Below are 17,619 nucleotides of genomic sequence, written 5' to 3' on the forward strand. Positions count from 1 at the left end.
GGGCGGGGCACGGGGCGGAAGTTTGGTGGCGCGTGGGTCACCTCCGGGCCCGGGAAGGTGCGGGTGGGGACTGCGGCCCGGGGGGGGGGCGGCTCTGTGGGTGCGGGGGGTGGTGTCCTGTGGCGCTGGGGGAAGGGGGCCTTCCTGGCTAGGGTGTCCTGCCCTCTGGGGCTGGAGGAGCAGTGGGGCCCCCGTGGCTTGTGGGGGTGTCCTTCCCCAGCGGACAGGGGGGCTGAGGGGGGAACCCTCTGGCTGGGGGCCCTGTCCCACTGATAGGAGCCGTGCCCCATGGTATCGGGGCAATGGGGATCCCGTCGCTGGGGCGCCTTGCCCTACAGGTGGGAAGGAACAGGACGGGGGTGGAGGTCTCTGCTCTGTAGGACTGGGGGAAACGGGGACTCTGTGCCTGGGGCAGGGAGCCCTGCTCCATTGCAATGGCGAGGAAGCTGGGGTCTGCAGCTGGGGGCTCCATGGCAGGTGGGACCCCGCGGCTGTAGGGCTGGAGCTTGCACGGCGGCAAGGGCTGGGTGTAGGGACAGTAAGTGCCTCTGTGCAGGCCACTGTATGTTTCTGTCTAAGGCACCTCCTGGCTTGGGGGCTGCCCTGCCGAGGGGACTCCACGTAGGTCAGTGCTGCAGTGGGACTGGCCATGGGGTGCACCCACCCCACATACCTCTTCCTTTCCCCACAGATGGCCCAGAGGCTGGTGCTCCAGCGACTGCTGTCCCTCACTCCCAGGACACTACCCCTGCAGAGCCCTCTGGCACCGTGTGTCCCCCTGGCACCCCACAGTAGGGCCTTCAGCACCTCAGCAGCCTGCAGGAGCACCTTCAACGTGCAAGATGGCAACGACTTCCAGGACCGGGTGGTGAACAACCCCAAACCTGTTGTGGTGGACTTCCATGCACAGTAAGTTCCCCCCTATGGCTCTTGTGGCCCTCTCTGCCGTTATACATGCAGATGTGTCCCTGCTGCTTTCGTGACACAGTGGCACTCTGGGCACACTGAACATGTGAGTATGCCCAAGGGTTTCCCAAGCTGTGGAGCTGCCGACCGCCCTGCTGAGCGTCTGGTGTTAAAAGGTGCTTCTGCCCCTACGATGCAATTCATAGAGGTTTCACTCGTCAGGTTGCTCCACTGTAGGTGTAGCTACACCCTGCAGGAACATAGAACACAAGTGCCAGGAAGGTATTTCCCAGGGCCACGTAGCTGCACCTCCCAAGTGCTCAGGTGTCTCCCTGGCCCTGGTATTGCATTATCCTGTGAAAGACACCTCAAGAAAAAGCTCTGATATCTCCCATTTTTAGCTTCGTGGATTAAATGTCCTCTTAAAAACTCTAAATTATATTAACAGCTTTGGAAGAACATTGCACTTGGTATACCCCTGCAATGTTGTGTTGTGTCTTTCCAGTTTTCTTACCCTGAGTACTCTTGAGGCCGGGCTCTTGACAGCAAATGCCTTTATATATTAATAACAGCCACATGAGACCAACAGCAGCATTTGTCAGCGATAAAAACATTGTCATCCTCTTGCCAGTAAAAGTATTCCTAGATGTTATCTGCTGGATTAACAATACTGGTCATCTTTGTTTTCTCATGTATTTTTGTAGTCCTGCAGTGCTGTCATGTGAGCCTGTTGTGGCTGATTCTGGGCAAACAGAGTATGAAACAGCCCAAAAGCTTCTGCTCTAAACAGACCAAACTGACAAACCAAAATGAACACTAATTGGCACCATCCAGGGAGGAGAGAACAACTAACTGAAAGCCTCAAACCTAATAGGGAGACTGAGGAGGAACAAAGTTTACCAGAGCTTCAATTTTAAAAGAAAAGGTCACTTGGAGCTTTAACTCATGTTTTCCTTGAATGGAGTAAGTTCATATCATCCTAATGTTAGGGGATGCAGGGGGTGTTTTCTGTGTACAGGGCATTGCAGATTCTGCAGTTGCAGCACCTGGGTTTGGAATAGGTGGTCTCTCTTTGAACAGATGCAATGCCTCTGCGAGTTTTGCAGCAAAAGGGGAATTTCTGTAAACCCTACAATGAGTGTGGAGGGAAAGTCTCTGATCTGATGATTGGCATAAACCAATCTGAGTGTGGGCTGTGACTCCCGCAGCCAGCAGCAACACTCTCTCTAGGGCAGCTCTGTGGTCAGCAGGGTCACAGCTCTGCACGTACACACCAGCAAGGACGCAAAGCAAGGTAGGGATGAACAGCCAAGAAGAGGGGCCAGGAGGACCACCAAGGCTGGCAGAGCAGACCGCGGTGTGATCAAAATGACATCAAAAGCACCACGAAAGCTGAATGGTGACTGCTTCTTCCACTCAGCACCCCCCACCACACAGATGTGCACGCACACACAGAACCCTTTGACAGCTCCTTTGTGAGAGAAATGTTTTCCTAAACCGTGGTTCAGGAACGGTGTTTCCAGGCTGGCTCTCAAATGGAATGGCAGTGGAGGTAAAGGCACCAGCAAGGCTGCTGCTGTGCTTGCTTCCTCTAATGTCCCCTCTCTTTCTCCATCAGGTGGTGTGGCCCCTGCAAGATCCTAGGCCCCAGGTTAGAGAAGATGGTGGCCAAGCAGGATGGGAAGGTGCTGATGGCCAAAGTGGACATTGACGATCACACAGACCTTGCTATTGAGTATGAGGTAGGAGTTGGAAGAGTGCAGACTTTCTTCTGCTGGTAGGGCAAAGAAGGTCCCTTTCTGGGGAATGGTGTACCTGCACAGCAGTGGCGTTGTTGGAGAGGAGAAGCCCGGTGCCTACAGGTTCCTGATCCCTCAGGTCACTCATTAGTAGGTGCATTTCACTGCTTGGCTCTCCTCCAGCTCTGCTGCTTGTGCTCAGCATCCCCACCTCTAATTTTGCAGAAAGGTGTCCTCTAGGCTTTGCAGGCATCTGTCAGTGTAAATACTTGCCAGGCCTTGAGGAGCCTGAAGCACACGCAGAATTTTCCTGCATGCATGGGCTGCTCAGGTGCAGGGCAGGAATGTGAGGTAACAAGCCTTGGTCTCCTCTGCTCTTGAACGTGGTTCTTCATGCAGACAGCCCACCCTCTTTCCCTTCCTTGTTCAAGATTCTTGCTGGGTGATAATATCCCGTCCTTAAGCCACAGCACAAGGAGACACTGTGGGTTTTGTTTGGACAGGTAGAAGCCAGGTCAGAGAACACACGTAAGCAACAGGAGCATGCATCCCACTTTTGACAAGCAAGGACCTTGGTGCTTACGCTAGTGTTTTACACAGCTGTTGGGTGTGTTCCCTGTGCTGCCTTGCTCCCAGGAAGGAGCAGAGGGACTGGAGAAGGCCATGTCTTTGGTTTACATGATTGATTGATTGATTTTTACCCTGTGTCAATGATTAGGTAGTTTAAGAAACATAAAAACTGCTCTGGTGACTCTGCTCACCTCCGTTGTCTCTCCTTGTAAACAGCCACTCAGTCTACAGAGCCAGGGCATCCTGCTGCTGTGTTTTACAGGAAAGAAGGGGCTTAATTTTCACTCGCCTGTCACACAGATGGAGCTGCTCCCTCTCTGCAGGTGAAATCCTGCTTCCAGGGTGGAGGCTAGCATGGGAAGCTCCTCAGGTTGCCCAGTAAAGTGTGAACCATTTCCTGAGTAAGCTGTCAATTTGTTGAGCATAGAGGAGATGCTCTGTGTGGTTCCCACACCCTGCTGAGCTGGAAGGAGAAGGAAGTGGAACCAGCTTGTTCCCTCCCACTCTTCCCCAAGGAGACCTTTCTGCCTGTGCTGTGGTGGCATGTCCACCCAGCTGGTGCCCACAAACATGACTTGCAGCTTCCACAAGCTGAGTATGAGAGCCTCCGGTGCTCTCCTCTGTGGTGGTGTGCTGGCAGATATGCCCCAGGCCAAGGAAGATGGCTGCTGGCCCCGGAGCAGGGCTGTGTCGCAAGCCCGAAGGCTGTGTAACTCGAGGGTGCTGGTGAGAAGTTGAAGAAGGTGAGGTTGTTCCAGTGGTGGTCAGAAAGCACATAAATCCTAATAGATGCAGGCAAGATTCTGGTAGCAACCACCTAAGGAGAAAAGGAGAAGAGAACAGAGATGATTATTTTAACTCTTGTATTGTTCCAAGCCTTCCAGTAGATTGAATTAGCTGGGATTACAAGAAGATAATCTCAGATGACTGGAAAATGACAGAGTGTGTGCATGTGAAGAAATGTCTTTTTAGAGGCTTGCAAGTTCCCAAGTTGTGCAGGTTGATGACACGCTGCATGTGCTCTCCCACCGGATGGGTGCACAGCCTGCTGTGTACATGCATTTGTCTGCAAGGTCTGCTTCTCTTTCAGCCCTGGTGACATAGATGCAGGCAGGATTGAAGCTGCAGGCAAGGGCCAGTTTCCAGCAATTCATTCTGGAACCTTATATACAAACATGATGAAGTTTTTGTTTTGCAGGAGGGCCTGGGGATCATTGCTGCATCATCTGCTCTTGGAGTGATGCATGTATCTGGTCTTGACCATTATCCCTATGGCTAAAAGCCCATACCTAGGCAGTGTCTGTGAGTAGGATAGCTGCAAATGAGTAGGGGTAAAGGAAGAATTTTTGTTTTGATCTTCATAGTTCGGGGCATTCTTTTCAGGGTGGAAGTTTGGCTCATGTGCTGAGCATGTGCTAGGTTTTGCTTCATCTTCTGGGAAGTTGCCACTTAAGGCGATGTGAGCATAAGGGCTGATGGGAGGACACCAAGTTGAGATCAAAGATGGACCAGAGGTAGTGTTTGGGAGGGATCAGGAAAGATTTATTTGTTTAAAGCCATTCTGTTGGGGATCAGATGTCTGCAGGCTGAGAAAGTTTTTGTTTTGGGGGTTTTCAGTGTCCATGCTTCCCCTGCAACTCCTCCACTAGCTACCAGGAAGTCTCCTTCCATCCATGTTTATTCCCCTGCCCACACATGCAGCCACCAGCTTGCTGCCCAGTTGCACAACATCCTCATCAGGAGCCTCCTTGGCATGGGGTGGCAAGGCAGGGCGAGGCGAGAGACCCCCTGGAAGAGCTGAGGAATGCCAGCACGTTGCTTCACACACACTGCCGTCTGCCCTTGGCTCCTAGCTGTCTCAGCTTAGCATGGAGCAGGGACATGTTTCCTGTGACTAGAAACATCCCCGGCACCCTTCCCCATCCAGTTATGTCCAGCACAGAAGTTCTTTCTCTGGGGATTCCTTTTATCTAACACCTTTCATCTCTGGTTCTGGCATTTCTCTGCTGCTCCAGCCTGCTCGTGACCTCTCACCCCAAGAGCAGAAAGGGAGAAGGAATACTTCTGTTTAATCTGCTGTCTCTTAAAATTCTTCAGATTCATCTTTTGCCTTGACCCATTGCCCATGCATGTGGCCACTGGGAAAGAGCAGCCCCTTCTCCAGCTGCTGCAGGTGGGCAGCTTGGGAGAGCTGCTGGATACAGGGACGGTTGTTCATCAGCAGACCTTGGTCCTGTGTTATGCCTTATTCTGGAGCCTGGCTGAAATCCTTCCCCCTGCTCCACTGTGGCATATGAGCTTGTGTAAAAGCCCCAGTTTCAGATGGGAGAGAGTTCCCTTGGAATGGGTGCTGCCAAGAATAGCCTGGATGGCTGCGTTTGTTCATCTGTATGGCCGGTGCTGATCGAAAGCAGCCTGATTTTTTTTCTCTAGAAATGCTCTTAAGGGAGGAGGGTTTAAGTTCAGTGCAGACGGGACCCAAAAAAAGTCCCCAAATTTGTGTTCTAGAAATTCCCATGACATTTGCTTCTCAAGCAGAAAAATAAAGTACATGCTCTATTAACAGGCTGCCCTTGCTGCAGCTAGCAGGAAGGAAGCTGTCAAAAATGTCATATTTTCTGGGCAGAGGCAAGTTGTTCAGTGCCCTTGGTTCTCACCCAGCTCTGCAGCAACAGCCCCAGACCTGCCACCTGTTCTTGGGGTTTGCTCACCAGCACGAAAAGGGGAAGAGACAGAGGGATTGAGGCTCTGTGAAGCTCGTGGGTGCACTGGTCAGCATGCATAGTCCTGTAACTCAGTGTTAGCTGCTTCTCTGTAGTGCTTTGAAGAGTTGCCCATTCCTCACCCAGGCTGTAATGGCCTGATGCTGCTGCTGGTTGGGCATGCTGTTTTTTTGGATGGAGCTGGGGCAACTCTCCTCGTTATTAACCCACCTTGCAAACCAGAGGGAGGCTCACAGGAGCTTTGCCCTTCTCGGGGAGGAAGAGACGGGTTGAGTGCAGTGCTGGTACCGTCCTTTCTCACCCCTAAAATCACAAGGGAGCATGTTGGTAGCACCATTGCTAGTGCTGGGGCCTGAGCCCTCCGGATCTGCTCCCGCCGGTCACTAGGAGGAGCTGAAGATCATGCGTTGCAGCAGCCCCATAGCTCCTGTCCCTTCAGATGAAGTCAGGCTGCAGGGAGCCACGCTGGACTGGCTGGCTGGGATCCGGTGGGAAGGGAAGCACAAAATGTCCCTTTCATCTCAGTCTCCCGATGGGAGAAAAGCCATCCCTCTGGCAGGTTTCCCGAGGAAGGATTTGCAGATCCTTGCTGGCAGCAGGGCTGGCAGCGCATGTGGGAAGGCCCTATGGGCTGGCAGGGAGGCAGCAGGCGAGATAAGGACAGGATGTGTTTAGGGAGGGAGGCTTTGCAGACATAAGGGCACCAAAGCTGTGGGGTCAGAAACACCACCAGATCTCTCCTCTGCCACAGCTCTCTGAGCTCTGGTTGCTCCTTCTCTCAATCATGTCCCCAGGGTCTCTTTTGTCACTGGTCAGCCAGCAAATCCCTGAGGATCATTGTCATTTCCACCGCCGTTTTCTTGGATAGTTCCCAGAAAACTTTGTTCTAGGCTAAAAAAGCAGCATCCAGAGCAGTGGAGCAGCCTGCTGGCTCTAGTCAGAGGGACTTTTTCACTTCTTACCTAATCATTAGGGATCCACAGTGGACAGCACTGATGTGTGACCAGCTAAACCACTGAAAACAGGAGCAGAAAAGCAACGGGGTTGTCGTTACTGTGGTAGGATGGAGTGGGAAATCTGCCTGTGCAGTGATGAGGCAGAGAACCCTCCTGCAGCTCCAGTCCTGTCTGGAGAAGAACACAGGTCCAGTCATACCACTGTGGCCATAAAATGTCCAAAGGTCGTCATGTCTGAGAGGTGTCCTGGTAAAAGACTGGGTTTGTTTGCTTATGATAGTTCAAAAGGAAAGGAGAAGAGGAATTTGTACTGGAGAAGGGGGGAGAAGCTTTGCCTTGTTTTTATATTATCTTTGGGTTTGTCTTTAAAATTTTGGCTCTTATTTAAACTCAAAAAGCTGCTCAGCCTTGACATAAGCAGTGTGATGTAAGTCAGTGCAGAGATGAGGCCAAGGGAGCATGGAGCTCAGCTGGCCTGTGTTTCGTGAGCAGACATGTTACCCTTGAGCAGTGTATGCTCAGTTCCTCTGCGGCCACTTCTGTGGAGCTCCATTTGGGGCCCAGGTGCAGCTGTGCTCCCCACAGCCTCTCCTCACCTGTGTCTCCCTGTTTCTCTTGCACCCAGGTGTCAGCAGTGCCAACTGTGCTGGCTATGAAGAACGGAGATGTTGTGGATAAGTTTGTGGGGATAAAGGATGAGGATCAGCTGGAGGCATTCCTCAAGAAACTCATTGGAGCCTGAAGTAAAAGGGTGGCTGTACCTCTGCCTCTGGACACATCCACGTTGTGCATTCCTGCCTGGGGGAGCTGAGGGGCCTTGTACAACCTGGGGTTTTCTTCTGGTTTGGGGTTTTTAGGAGATGGACAGTGTTGGAACCCTTCCCTCCCACTCCCACTTCTCTTGAGCAGCAGTAGTTGTAAAGGGCATTGAGGAGCAGGGCTGCTTTATTCTCAAAATGGGGAATGCAGCTGGAATTAGGAGCCTGTGTTTATCAGCAGAGAGCTGATCTGCAGAGCTGCTGCTGCTGAGTTAAGAGGAGGAATGTTTTTCTTTTTGTCTAGCATCTGATAGCCCAGAGCAGAGGGCAGCTGCTCCCTGCAAGATGTGGGTACATACCTGCCCTGGGTGGGTTTGTTTAAAGCTGAGTATGCCTCTGCCTTGTTTGTGAAACCTGTCTCTTTGTTCCTCTGTCCTTGTGTCGCTGGACAAGTACAACTCTACAAATCCCTGGGCTCCCGTCATAATTTTATGAGAGAAAATAGAAATATTTTATGGATCTCCTTTTGTAGGTCTGTAGCAAAGAGAACTTTATTGGTCAGTGATGTCTAGCTGGAGAATAAAACCTGGTTCTCAGAAATCACAGGAAAGTCCCTTGTCTGTCCAGGGAGGTGGGAGGAAGTACCAGCAGCACAGTGACTGGTTTCTAACAGTGGGTTGGGAGAGCGCAGGTCATGGCTTGATGCCTGCTAAAAGGTAATGTGCTGAAAAACAAACAAGTGGATTACTTTCACAGGGCTTTCAGTACTGCTGGATCCAGGATGCTGGAGGAAGGACTCACCTCCTGTGTGCAGAGGAACAGTGGCTCATTGCACACAAGGAACCTGAGCTGTGCTCGCTCCTCCCATGGCTTTCTTGCTCCTTTCCTGCCTGCGAGTCTCCCTCTCCCTTGTGTGAATGATTAAATCTGCTCACACAGGTGAGCCCTGCCAGAAGGCAGTCTTTTGACTTTAATTGCACTGACCTTTAGACTAAGTGAGGCAGTTGTATGCTTGTATCTCGAGCAGCCTTCAGCCCTTCCCATCTCTTCCTCCTCCTCCCATTATACACCTGTTTCCAGTCAACCTGGCTTCTAAGTGCTCCCAGCCTCCTCCTGCACTTGTAGGCATAGCACCAGGGCTGATGCCTGCTGTAATGCTTAGTTCCACTTTGCTTATCTAAGCTGCATGAGAACATTGTAAGTGCTTAATAACCATGTACAAGCTGCTTTTTTTTTTTATCTTCCAAGCTTCTGTTTCCTTCAGTCACTCTTAACTCTGCTTTGGCTCTGCTCCATTTCACCTCCCTGGCATAGGCTGTTATGAGCAGCGAGGCAATTTTTTTCTGCACCTTTGCAATAACAATTTTATGACCTTTGAAGGAGCAGGGGAGTGGTGATCCAAGTCCTGTGTGTCCTGCTGCAACCACAGTGCTGCAGGCATCACTGTTCCCATCTGCTTCCATCATCCATGGGGCCTGGGCAGCAGCACAAGGTGGTGCTGGACCCCCCAAGATGGGTACCTCCCCATCTGGGCTGGGCTGGTCTTGTCCCCGGCATGCTGCTAGAGGTGATGTCACTTGGATGACGCTTGGTAAAGAACTGTTGGTCAGTCACAATCAGTAAAAACTGGCATTTTTTATTTATTTTGGGAGACCACAGAAGCTATACTGGTCATGTCCTGCTCATGTTTCAGGCCAGGCAATTTGCCGCAGTTTCAGTGTTCCTGCTCTGTAAACACTTCTAGTAAAGGCTGTCTCCATTTTCCTGCATGAGCAGGAAAAGTAGGGGAACAGCGTCACGTACCCGATAATAGTCAACTTTCATGCTTCACCGTCCTACAGAACAGGAAAAAACACAGTGACTTTGCATTGTGTAATTAAGGGACAGTATAAATTAGCTATTTTATCACTTCCTTCTAAGGAAAAGTGGAGCTAAGGTGCCATTCAGCTATTAAAGTGCCAGCATGCTTTAGGGTGTGTTATGTGGAAAGCAAATTATGTTTCTTTGGGATAAATGCTGAAGACCCACATACATGGTGCCCTGTGGAAATCCTTCAGAAATGGCATAACAGGTGGAAAGAACAAGGGATTTGGGGGCAGCTTGAGATTCCCTGAGCACCTTGCAGTTTTCACCACAGGACAGGACTCAAAGCACAATGTTTTCTGTGGCAGGATCTTAATTCAGCTCCCCGTTTGCTGAGTGCTAAGGAGGCTTCAGGGATTCCCACAGCTGCTGTTAATAACAGAGGAGGTGCAAGTGGGAAGCACTACCAGCAGTGTATTTAAGTAGTGGTTAAAAGAGGAGTTGCATGGCAATTTTCACGCCACCTGAATGTGATGTTGGTCTTTCCCGAGAGAAGAGAGCTGAAGCAACAGGTAATTCCTCAGCAGTAGCTGCTTTGTCCATATCATCTGAGAAAATGTTTCCTTTCTGCTCACTCCAGCAAGGATGCAGTTTGTTTTCCCTTTTGGAGTTAAGCACATGTGATCTGTTAAGCATTTGCTTTCTCCTGCCCAAGCCTACCTATATTACAGCAGCTTTCTCAGCTTCTAACATTCCTGGTTGCTATTTTAAGAGGGCATGGCGGTCGGTGCCTTCCCAAGGGGAGCAAAGCTCGGCTAAACCTGCTTTTCCCTCCCCAGGTATGTTATGAACCCAACACCAAGATCCCCCCATCAGAGGTCAGGCTCAGTGCCTCTGTCCTCAGAGTCTTGTCCAAGGCAGTGGATTCCAGGCAAGCGGAGGTTTTCCATTTGTTTGTTGGCTTTACATTTGCATCAAGCCCTAACGCAGCTGCTCCTTTCCCCAAGATGTTTGTGCCTGCCTGCTGAACTCCGTGTTAACCTCCAACTGCTCTGGGCCACAGCAAGGAGGGAGAGCTGCGCTACCTTCTCTTCTAGGGGTGCTATGCTGAGACCAGCTTCAAGTGCTGGTAGAGGATGGAGAATTCAGGCTGCCTGGCTTGCAGCACACAGCAGGGTGTGTATATGTGGTCCTCTGCAGCTTTGAAGGGGACAGTTTTGGCCATGTTTGGCTCCAGTGAGGTCTGGCCTCAGCAGCCTGGCCACCCAGCATTGACAGTAAATCCTTTGCTTTATCAATGTATTATATGATTCCTCCTGTGCAAAGAACAAAACAAAGACCAGCTCCATGTCAACAGGGAAACTTCCGCCGCTGATGCTGCCCTAGGCAAGAACCTTTCACCAGCCTGGCAGGCTGTTTGCCCTAACAGTCTGTTAATCGTTTTGAGCTTTACACCCCCCATCTCATTTTTCTAATCTAAGTAATTAGAGGATTCAGACAGAATTGGCAATTAAATTCTCCAACCCTGCAAGGCTGTTAGCAGCAACGTTAAGATCAGCATTATTCAAAACTATTGCTGAATTGTGTTAAGGCTCACTTTGAGTTTCAGCTTTCTGCAAGTTAAAGAATAACAGCTCACACAGCTGCAGTATCCTAAGCAATAAAAAGATAAGATAAAACTACCACAGGCTTGACTTCCAGACCAAAACCAAACTAGATCACCTGTTACAGTCTGGTCCTTGTTACCTGCCCCTGCAACCCACCCAGGTTCAAGTCCATCACCACACACAGGTGCCTTCCTGTCGCTCTTCTCAAGGACACGGGGTGTGCTTGTGAGCTTCGTGGGGTTGTTAGGTGTTGGAATGGGCTGCCCGGGGAGGTGGTGGAGTCCCCATCCCTGGAGGTGTTTAAGAGTCGGGTTGACATAGCGCAGAGGGATCTGGTGGAGTTGGGAACTGTTAATGTTGGGTTGATGGTTGGACTGGATCATCTTCAAGGTCTTTTCCAACCTAGACAATTCTGTGATTTTCTGGAAGAAGATGGAGGCAGGAGCAGCAGAGGAAACCCCAAATTTCTTACCCCCAGAGGAGTCAAATGGGTGGAAACCAGAGACCTCTGGGGAGAGCTTGAAAATGTGGCACCCCACATCCCAGTGGGGATGGAGCAAGGAGAGACCCTGTGGCTGCCTTCCTGGTGCAAGAGGTCCTGATGGGCAGTGAGATGGGGGAATCGGTCCTGTGAGGAGAGGCTGGAGAGGGACAATGGAGCTACTCGTGCCCTCTGGGTGGAGGAGAGCTGGCAGCTGCGGACAACAGGGCAGCACTCAACCTTCTGCCTGCCCACATTGACGTCCTAGGCCCTCATAATCCAAATAGTTGCAATAAAAATGCACTAAAAATGACTAGGTTTTCTCCATGGCCTGCAGCTTCTGTGATGTAATGTCCCTGCACACATATATATATGTGTGTGTTTATCCAGTCACATACACTTGTTCTCTGTTGTGGAGAGTGCCAGTAGCTTCTGAGGTTCGCACGTGTCCCCAGCAGCTGTACCTGCTGATGGAAGAGGACAGAAGCCAGCCAGTTTGCTCTCCCACTGAGGGGAAGGCTGAGCTCCTGGTATCCTTCTCAGCACACGCTACTCATCCCTCTGCTGCTGAAGGCACCCTGGCGCCATCTCCTATGAGCAGAGGAGTGGTTGAGCAATACAGAAAAACAGGAAATTTTTTCAGTGAGAGTCCTCGGAAACATCCACTTCAAGTTGTACAGAGGGTTCAAAATGCACCAGAAATTTCAGTGCTTTCCGGAGATGATGGTGACCTCCAGCCACCCACATGGCTGCAGCTCCTCCATGCCAGTCCCGCACAGCTGGCAGGGAGAGGGTGTTTGTCCTGGGTGGGCTCATAACTTCACGGCCTCAGGACCGAGAGGAGCTGCATTCCCCTGAGGTTGCTTTCTTGCTCCATCATGAGGCAATAACACTTCCTTGCAGGGCCCCAGGGCCCGTAGCCATAGGCGCAGGGACTGCTTGGCTCCTGTCCTTGCAGGTGGCTTTATCCGCAGGGCTGGACCACACTGCAGCCAGCAGGTAACAAATGCCCTGGGTCTGGCTAGCACAGTGGCTATGATAGAGACGGAGCAATGTACTGCATGCAAGCTCCAGCATGCCTGTCAGTATTTATATAACATTGTTTTGCTTTAATCTGGGTTTTTAAGTAAGTTGTCAAAGTCCTTTCTGTTCACTAGGAACCTTTTTCTTTTTTGACAGCAAGTTTTGTCTTTCAAAGCTCAGCTAGTTCCGAGTGATGATGAAAAACCCCATTTGCAGTGACTTTTTGTTCCATGCTGGTATTGTTCAGGCAAAAGTGGTTGTTTTCTTTTCATCCTGGCATAGCTCAGGAGTGACTGCATGGTCTAAACTCAAAGTTTCTGAAAATACCTGTGAGGAGAGATCCAGCATGGCAGTGTTCAGACCTAGAGATTAACACCTTGGAGAGGTGCGGTGGTCTGAAAAAGAAGCTGGTGGCATTGTGCAAACTCCGGGCACCGTAAGCCCTGGAGCTGCAATGCGTGGTAGGCAGAGAGGACCCGCAGAGTGCTGTGGGTCTCTCTGGGATGCTGGGACGCAGGCACAGGGGAAGTCCACACAGTGCCTGCAGAACCAGAGCAGGGGAAATACTGTCTGCGGAGAGGCTCTTGGGTGACTCAGAATCATAAAGCAAAGCACTTCTTGCTGCTTGGAGAAGCAAGGCTGAACAATGAGCCTGCTCCTCACCAGAGGCTGGTCTTCGTAACCACATCCTCTTGTCAGAGCGTGAGACAGGCGGCTCTGGGGGAAGGGAGGATGGCAGGGACTGAGTGGAGCAGAGACCAGGCATATGACAAATTGCAGGAAAGCATGTGGGAGATCCTTTTTGTCCTTCCACTGGCTGATTGCAGGAAGCTTCCCAGGTGACTGCTTTAGCAGCTGCTGGGACAGGAGACCTTATTGTTCTGCACTTGTGTTTACACTCATGCCAGTTTTTGGCAGGAAGCAACTTGACAAAACCCTTGCATTCTTCTTTCTCAGTTGCTGGGTTTGCTCTCAAGGGATTGATCCTTCAGCTTAGCTCTTTCAGCTGAGCTTGCCACCTGAGGAGGTCCAGCTTCCCTTTCCCAGCCAGGCTGGGTTCCGTGGGCTTCGCTCTAAGATCCTGGCAGGAGCATGGAGACATTTCATGGAGCTCGGGCAGTATTAAAGTCATGCCTGCCACTGCATTTCTAATGCTAAACTATGTGGTTGCCCAGCACACCAACCCCCTTGTACCTGTGTGGGCCCCGTTTACTTCCCGTTCCCCTTTCCTTGGCCTTGGCCTCAAGTTCTGTTCTCAGTTTGGGTTTTCTTGGTCACACTCAGAGGAAGCACATTTGGGGTTTTCTTAATCTGTCTGGCATTGCACAGGAAGGCAGAAGCTGGCAGCACCCTAGAGATGAAAGGATGTGGGAACATGAGGGACCCATCACTGCTTAGTCTCACTAGAGCCTGCAGCACAGAAACTGGCAGCATGTGGCTGTGTCCGTAATTGAACTCCTTAGGTGCTGTCATCTCCCTGTTCTGCTGCTCCCCCATGATGCTGTGCCTCCCTGTGACACTGTGCCCAGACCGTGGTGGCTAGCAGCACATGGCTGACCTGAGGGCACAGTTTCCAGCCTCATCTTCAGCCTGCAGCCAGGTGCATGGCAGCTGAGCTCTACCAGTGTTAAATCCCAAGCCTTGTTCCCCTGCCTCCTTTTTCCTTCCATCTGTGGCGTTTTCTATCAAGGCCGGGAATGACAGTCACGTCCCCTCTGAGGAATCAGCAGGCTGTGGCCTTTCCGGTGAGGGCAGCAAATCCCCCTGCCACGGGGCTGACAGGGCAGGCAGGTTGGTGTGTCACCGCCTCTGCCAGGGTTTTGCACGGAGCGGAGCGGATGCACCCGGTGTTGTAATCTCACCTGGAGAGCACCTGGCTGCGGTTCAGCCCCTGCCACACTTGCCTGCGCCTGTGATCTCATGGGGTTTTGCAAGCACTGGCTGGGCACAGCCAGCCCACGGTGGGGGAGCTGCAGGGAAGGCGCAGAGCCCAGGCTGATTCAGCCAGGCAGCCTCTCTCCCAGCTGAGTCAGGCTTTATTCCAGCGTCTCTGTGCCCTGCTGCGGGGGGTGGGGGGATATGTCTACCAGTTGCAGGAGCCCTCACAAACTGGGTCTCCCAGCACTGCTGCCCCTCTGCCGCCCCAGCCCAGTATCCCGGCCAAAGCTGGCTCCTGCCATGGCTGCTTCCTCTTTGCAGTACTGCTGTGCACAGACAGCTGCATCGTGGCAGCCCGGCAGGCTGCGCTGCCCTGGTAAATGACCCAGTTCCCAAGAGCGGGGACAGAGCTGCCAATGCACAGCTCCCCAGACTGAGGGGAGGGCAGCAGATGGCCCAGCCATGCTCTGGGGACCTCACCGTGCATCTCATCTGTGTCTCCCACCAACAGCGTGTCTCCGGCGTCTTCTCTTGCCACACATACAGGAGCACAAGTAGTGCCCAGGGTGTTTAAATCTGTAACCCCTGCTTTGCAGAAAGGGTGAATGGGCTCTCCCTGGGCAACAGGCTTGGGGGGTGACTGGAAGCGCCAGAAAGCCATGGCTGATTCCTTGGAAAAAAGAGTCTGCGCACACATCTGCAAATGGTGCCCACACAAAGACAAAGGAGGGGCAGCCTCCAGCTGTTGCCCACGGGCACCTAGCAGCAGCCCCACGAGCTCGATCTGAGGGCACTAGGAAACAAAATGCCACCTAACAGAATGTTCTCCTGCCCCATTTCTGCCCCAGCCTCCGCTGGTTCTGCCCTCTCCCACACCGGGACAGGGGGATGGGACAGGAAGGCCCTCATTATTCAGGGCTTGCTAATTAGATGGGAATGTTATCTCCAGCCCAGATGTCAGCTCTGACCTCCCTCTAACCTTCTGGAAATCAAAACAGATGCAACTCTGTTTGTTTTAAAATAATAAAAATAAGCATTTGGGGTGAAGCAGGAAAACCTGCCCCTGGGGGTACGGCTGGGGAGGGAGGAGGGCACGCGACCAGATAAGACTGGTGAGATATGCCAGTCTGCAGAGCTGGGAGGGACAGGCCACCCTGCTGTGGGCAGAGAACAAAGTCCCATGGTTTACGATGGCTGTGCATGTATTGTGGGCCCTCTAACCTATATCCAGCAGTGGTGGTGGTGCAGACACAGCTTCCCATCCCATCCCAGCTGGGATCAGTAGGTCCAGAGGTGGAACTGATGGGGAAGGTCGCTGAGTTTGTATTTTACCTCCCTGCCTTGCTTTGGGATTTACCAAAGGATCTCAAAAGGAGATGTTGATCCTTGGAACAAGCTCTGACTTTCAGACCTGACCTGACTGCCTTTTGCTCATGTCATCTTAGGCAGTTGCCAGATTGTTTCAGATTAAAGGGAACTGGGTGACATGAACAGTTGGTGATTCTTGTCCTTGGCTTGTAGTAAAAACTTGGTTTATTGCATTTCTGTAATAACCTTCTATAGCTGGGGACCAAACTTTGCCTGGCTCTGAACAGGGTCAGTCCTTTGAGCACCTCACCCTACGTTAGCCCAGGTTTATATCTCTGTTCCTCATCCAAGACTACATTGCTTCGCTTCCTCTTCTTTGTAAGCCCACAGCTCCAGCCTGGAGCCTAACACCGAGGAGGTCTTTACCCAGCACCCCTTGTCCTTCTGTGTCAGACATCCAGGCACCCTGGGCTGCAGCACCAAAGCTCCTTACAACAGAGGCTTGATAGCAGTTCTTGCTGAAAAATGAGGAGCGGACGTGACTGGCTGAGAACCAACACTCTCAGGCTTTCTCATTCTGCAGCAGCCTCTGAAGCTCAGGGCAGCTGCTGGTCCAGCCTTGGTTCTACCCTGCCCAGTCCATCTACACCGCAGGAACAAGAGTGTGGCCTGCACTGAACTGCCCCAGGCCCCCTCTCCAGGAACACCTCCTGATGGGGCTCTCAGCTGTGTAAGGTGGACTGGGGGGAGCTGAGCTGCACACTGAGACCGCAGTGCAGAGGTACCCTGTCCCTGCCTCCCTCCTCCCTTCCTACCTGCAGATATGTCCATGACCTATTTGTCAGCCTCATACCTGACATCCCATATCCTTGTGGTGCATTTCGCCCAACCACAGCCTGGAACTCATCTCAGCTTTCCCCATTTCCCATCTTTTATGAAGACTTAAGAGGGATTGCTCATCACACTGCAATCCTGATATTGCAAAAGGCACGGCTGATTTACAGTTACACGTCATTTTGCCTACTATTATCCCCAAGACAGCAAGCAGGTAAAAGTTTTAGGTCTTCCTTCTCGCTTGCCTCCTTTGAAATCCCCTGCTGGCCCACTGAGTAATGGGTGTTCTTTTTTACGCTCTGAAGGTCGTGCCTCACAGTTATTACATCATAGCAGTGATGCACTGCCCTCCGGCAACACCACCAGAGCAGAACATGATTTCTGTTGTCTTCCAGACCTAGCTACTGCCTGGTACACCCTGTCTCCCCGAGCTTCAGGGTTACTGAAGCAGAGTAATAGCTGAGAGGTGAGTAATCGAGAAGCTACCTGACCAGATTTAGACCTGACTGTAAACATCTTCTCCGATAACAATGGGAAGGAGGACCTGTGCCTGCTAAGCCGCAGAGCTGCTGAAGGAGAAGGATGGTCCACAGATGTCCCTGGGTATGCATACAAACAGCATTCACACAGCGTACCTGCACGACAGCTCCTCTCACAGAAACCAGCACAGCTCCCCGGACTTGAGTGAATTTGCACCCATTTTTATGATCTAAACTTCTGAGCCAATATTTACATGATAGGCGGATGCACCGACTCCCTGTGTACACGCACTGACATATGCTGGTACCATGCATACACACCCCAACAAACGCACTCATGCTTTTACAAGTAGGCAGAGACACCTGCTCTCCTCCAGGAGGTGAGACAGACAATTCCTCAGGCTGCTTCAGGATAGTCCTTTACATTTGCAAGAGGGACATTTACAAACTGGAGCACCTCCAGTGGAGGAGCATGAAGCTGGCCAGGGGGCTGGACCATCAGATACATGAGCAGGTGCTGAGGGAGCTGGGTTGATTTGCAAAGAGAGAAGACT

At 51.7% G+C, this 17,619-nt stretch overlaps 1 protein-coding gene across 2 annotated transcripts; it reads left to right on the forward strand.

Annotated features, from left to right (window-relative positions):
- The first annotated feature begins 8 nt into the window (after nucleotides 1–8).
- Nucleotides 9–8,252, forward strand: TXN2 (thioredoxin 2). 2 transcript variants are annotated; one of them, XM_074871274.1, is made up of 4 exons: nucleotides 9–57; nucleotides 692–909; nucleotides 2,525–2,648; nucleotides 7,520–8,252. In XM_074871274.1, exons 2-4 carry the CDS (start codon nucleotides 692–694, stop codon nucleotides 7,634–7,636), a joined length of 459 nt encoding a protein of 152 aa, XP_074727375.1. In that variant the 5' UTR covers nucleotides 9–57; the 3' UTR covers nucleotides 7,637–8,252. The 2 variants fall into 2 exon arrangements, with proteins under 2 accessions (XP_074727375.1, XP_074727374.1); XM_074871273.1 differs by lacking the exon at nucleotides 9–57 and adding an exon at nucleotides 171–338.
- Nucleotides 8,253–17,619: the final 9,367 nt, after the last annotated feature.

Source organism: Strix uralensis, chromosome 5, assembly GCF_047716275.1.
Source record: "Strix uralensis isolate ZFMK-TIS-50842 chromosome 5, bStrUra1, whole genome shotgun sequence".
In the NCBI taxonomy this organism is placed as follows: Eukaryota; Metazoa; Chordata; class Aves; order Strigiformes; family Strigidae; genus Strix; species Strix uralensis.

Coding starts and splice junctions, on each gene's coding strand:
- TXN2 (XM_074871273.1), top strand. CDS start 303: ATGGGGATCCCGTCGCTGGGGCGCCTTGCCCTACAG. Junction 339..691: donor TGGGGCGCCTTGCCCTACAG/GTGGGAAGGAAC, acceptor CTTTCCCCACAG/ATGGCCCAGAGGCTGGTGCT. Junction 910..2,524: donor GTGGTGGACTTCCATGCACA/GTAAGTTCCCCC, acceptor TTTCTCCATCAG/GTGGTGTGGCCCCTGCAAGA.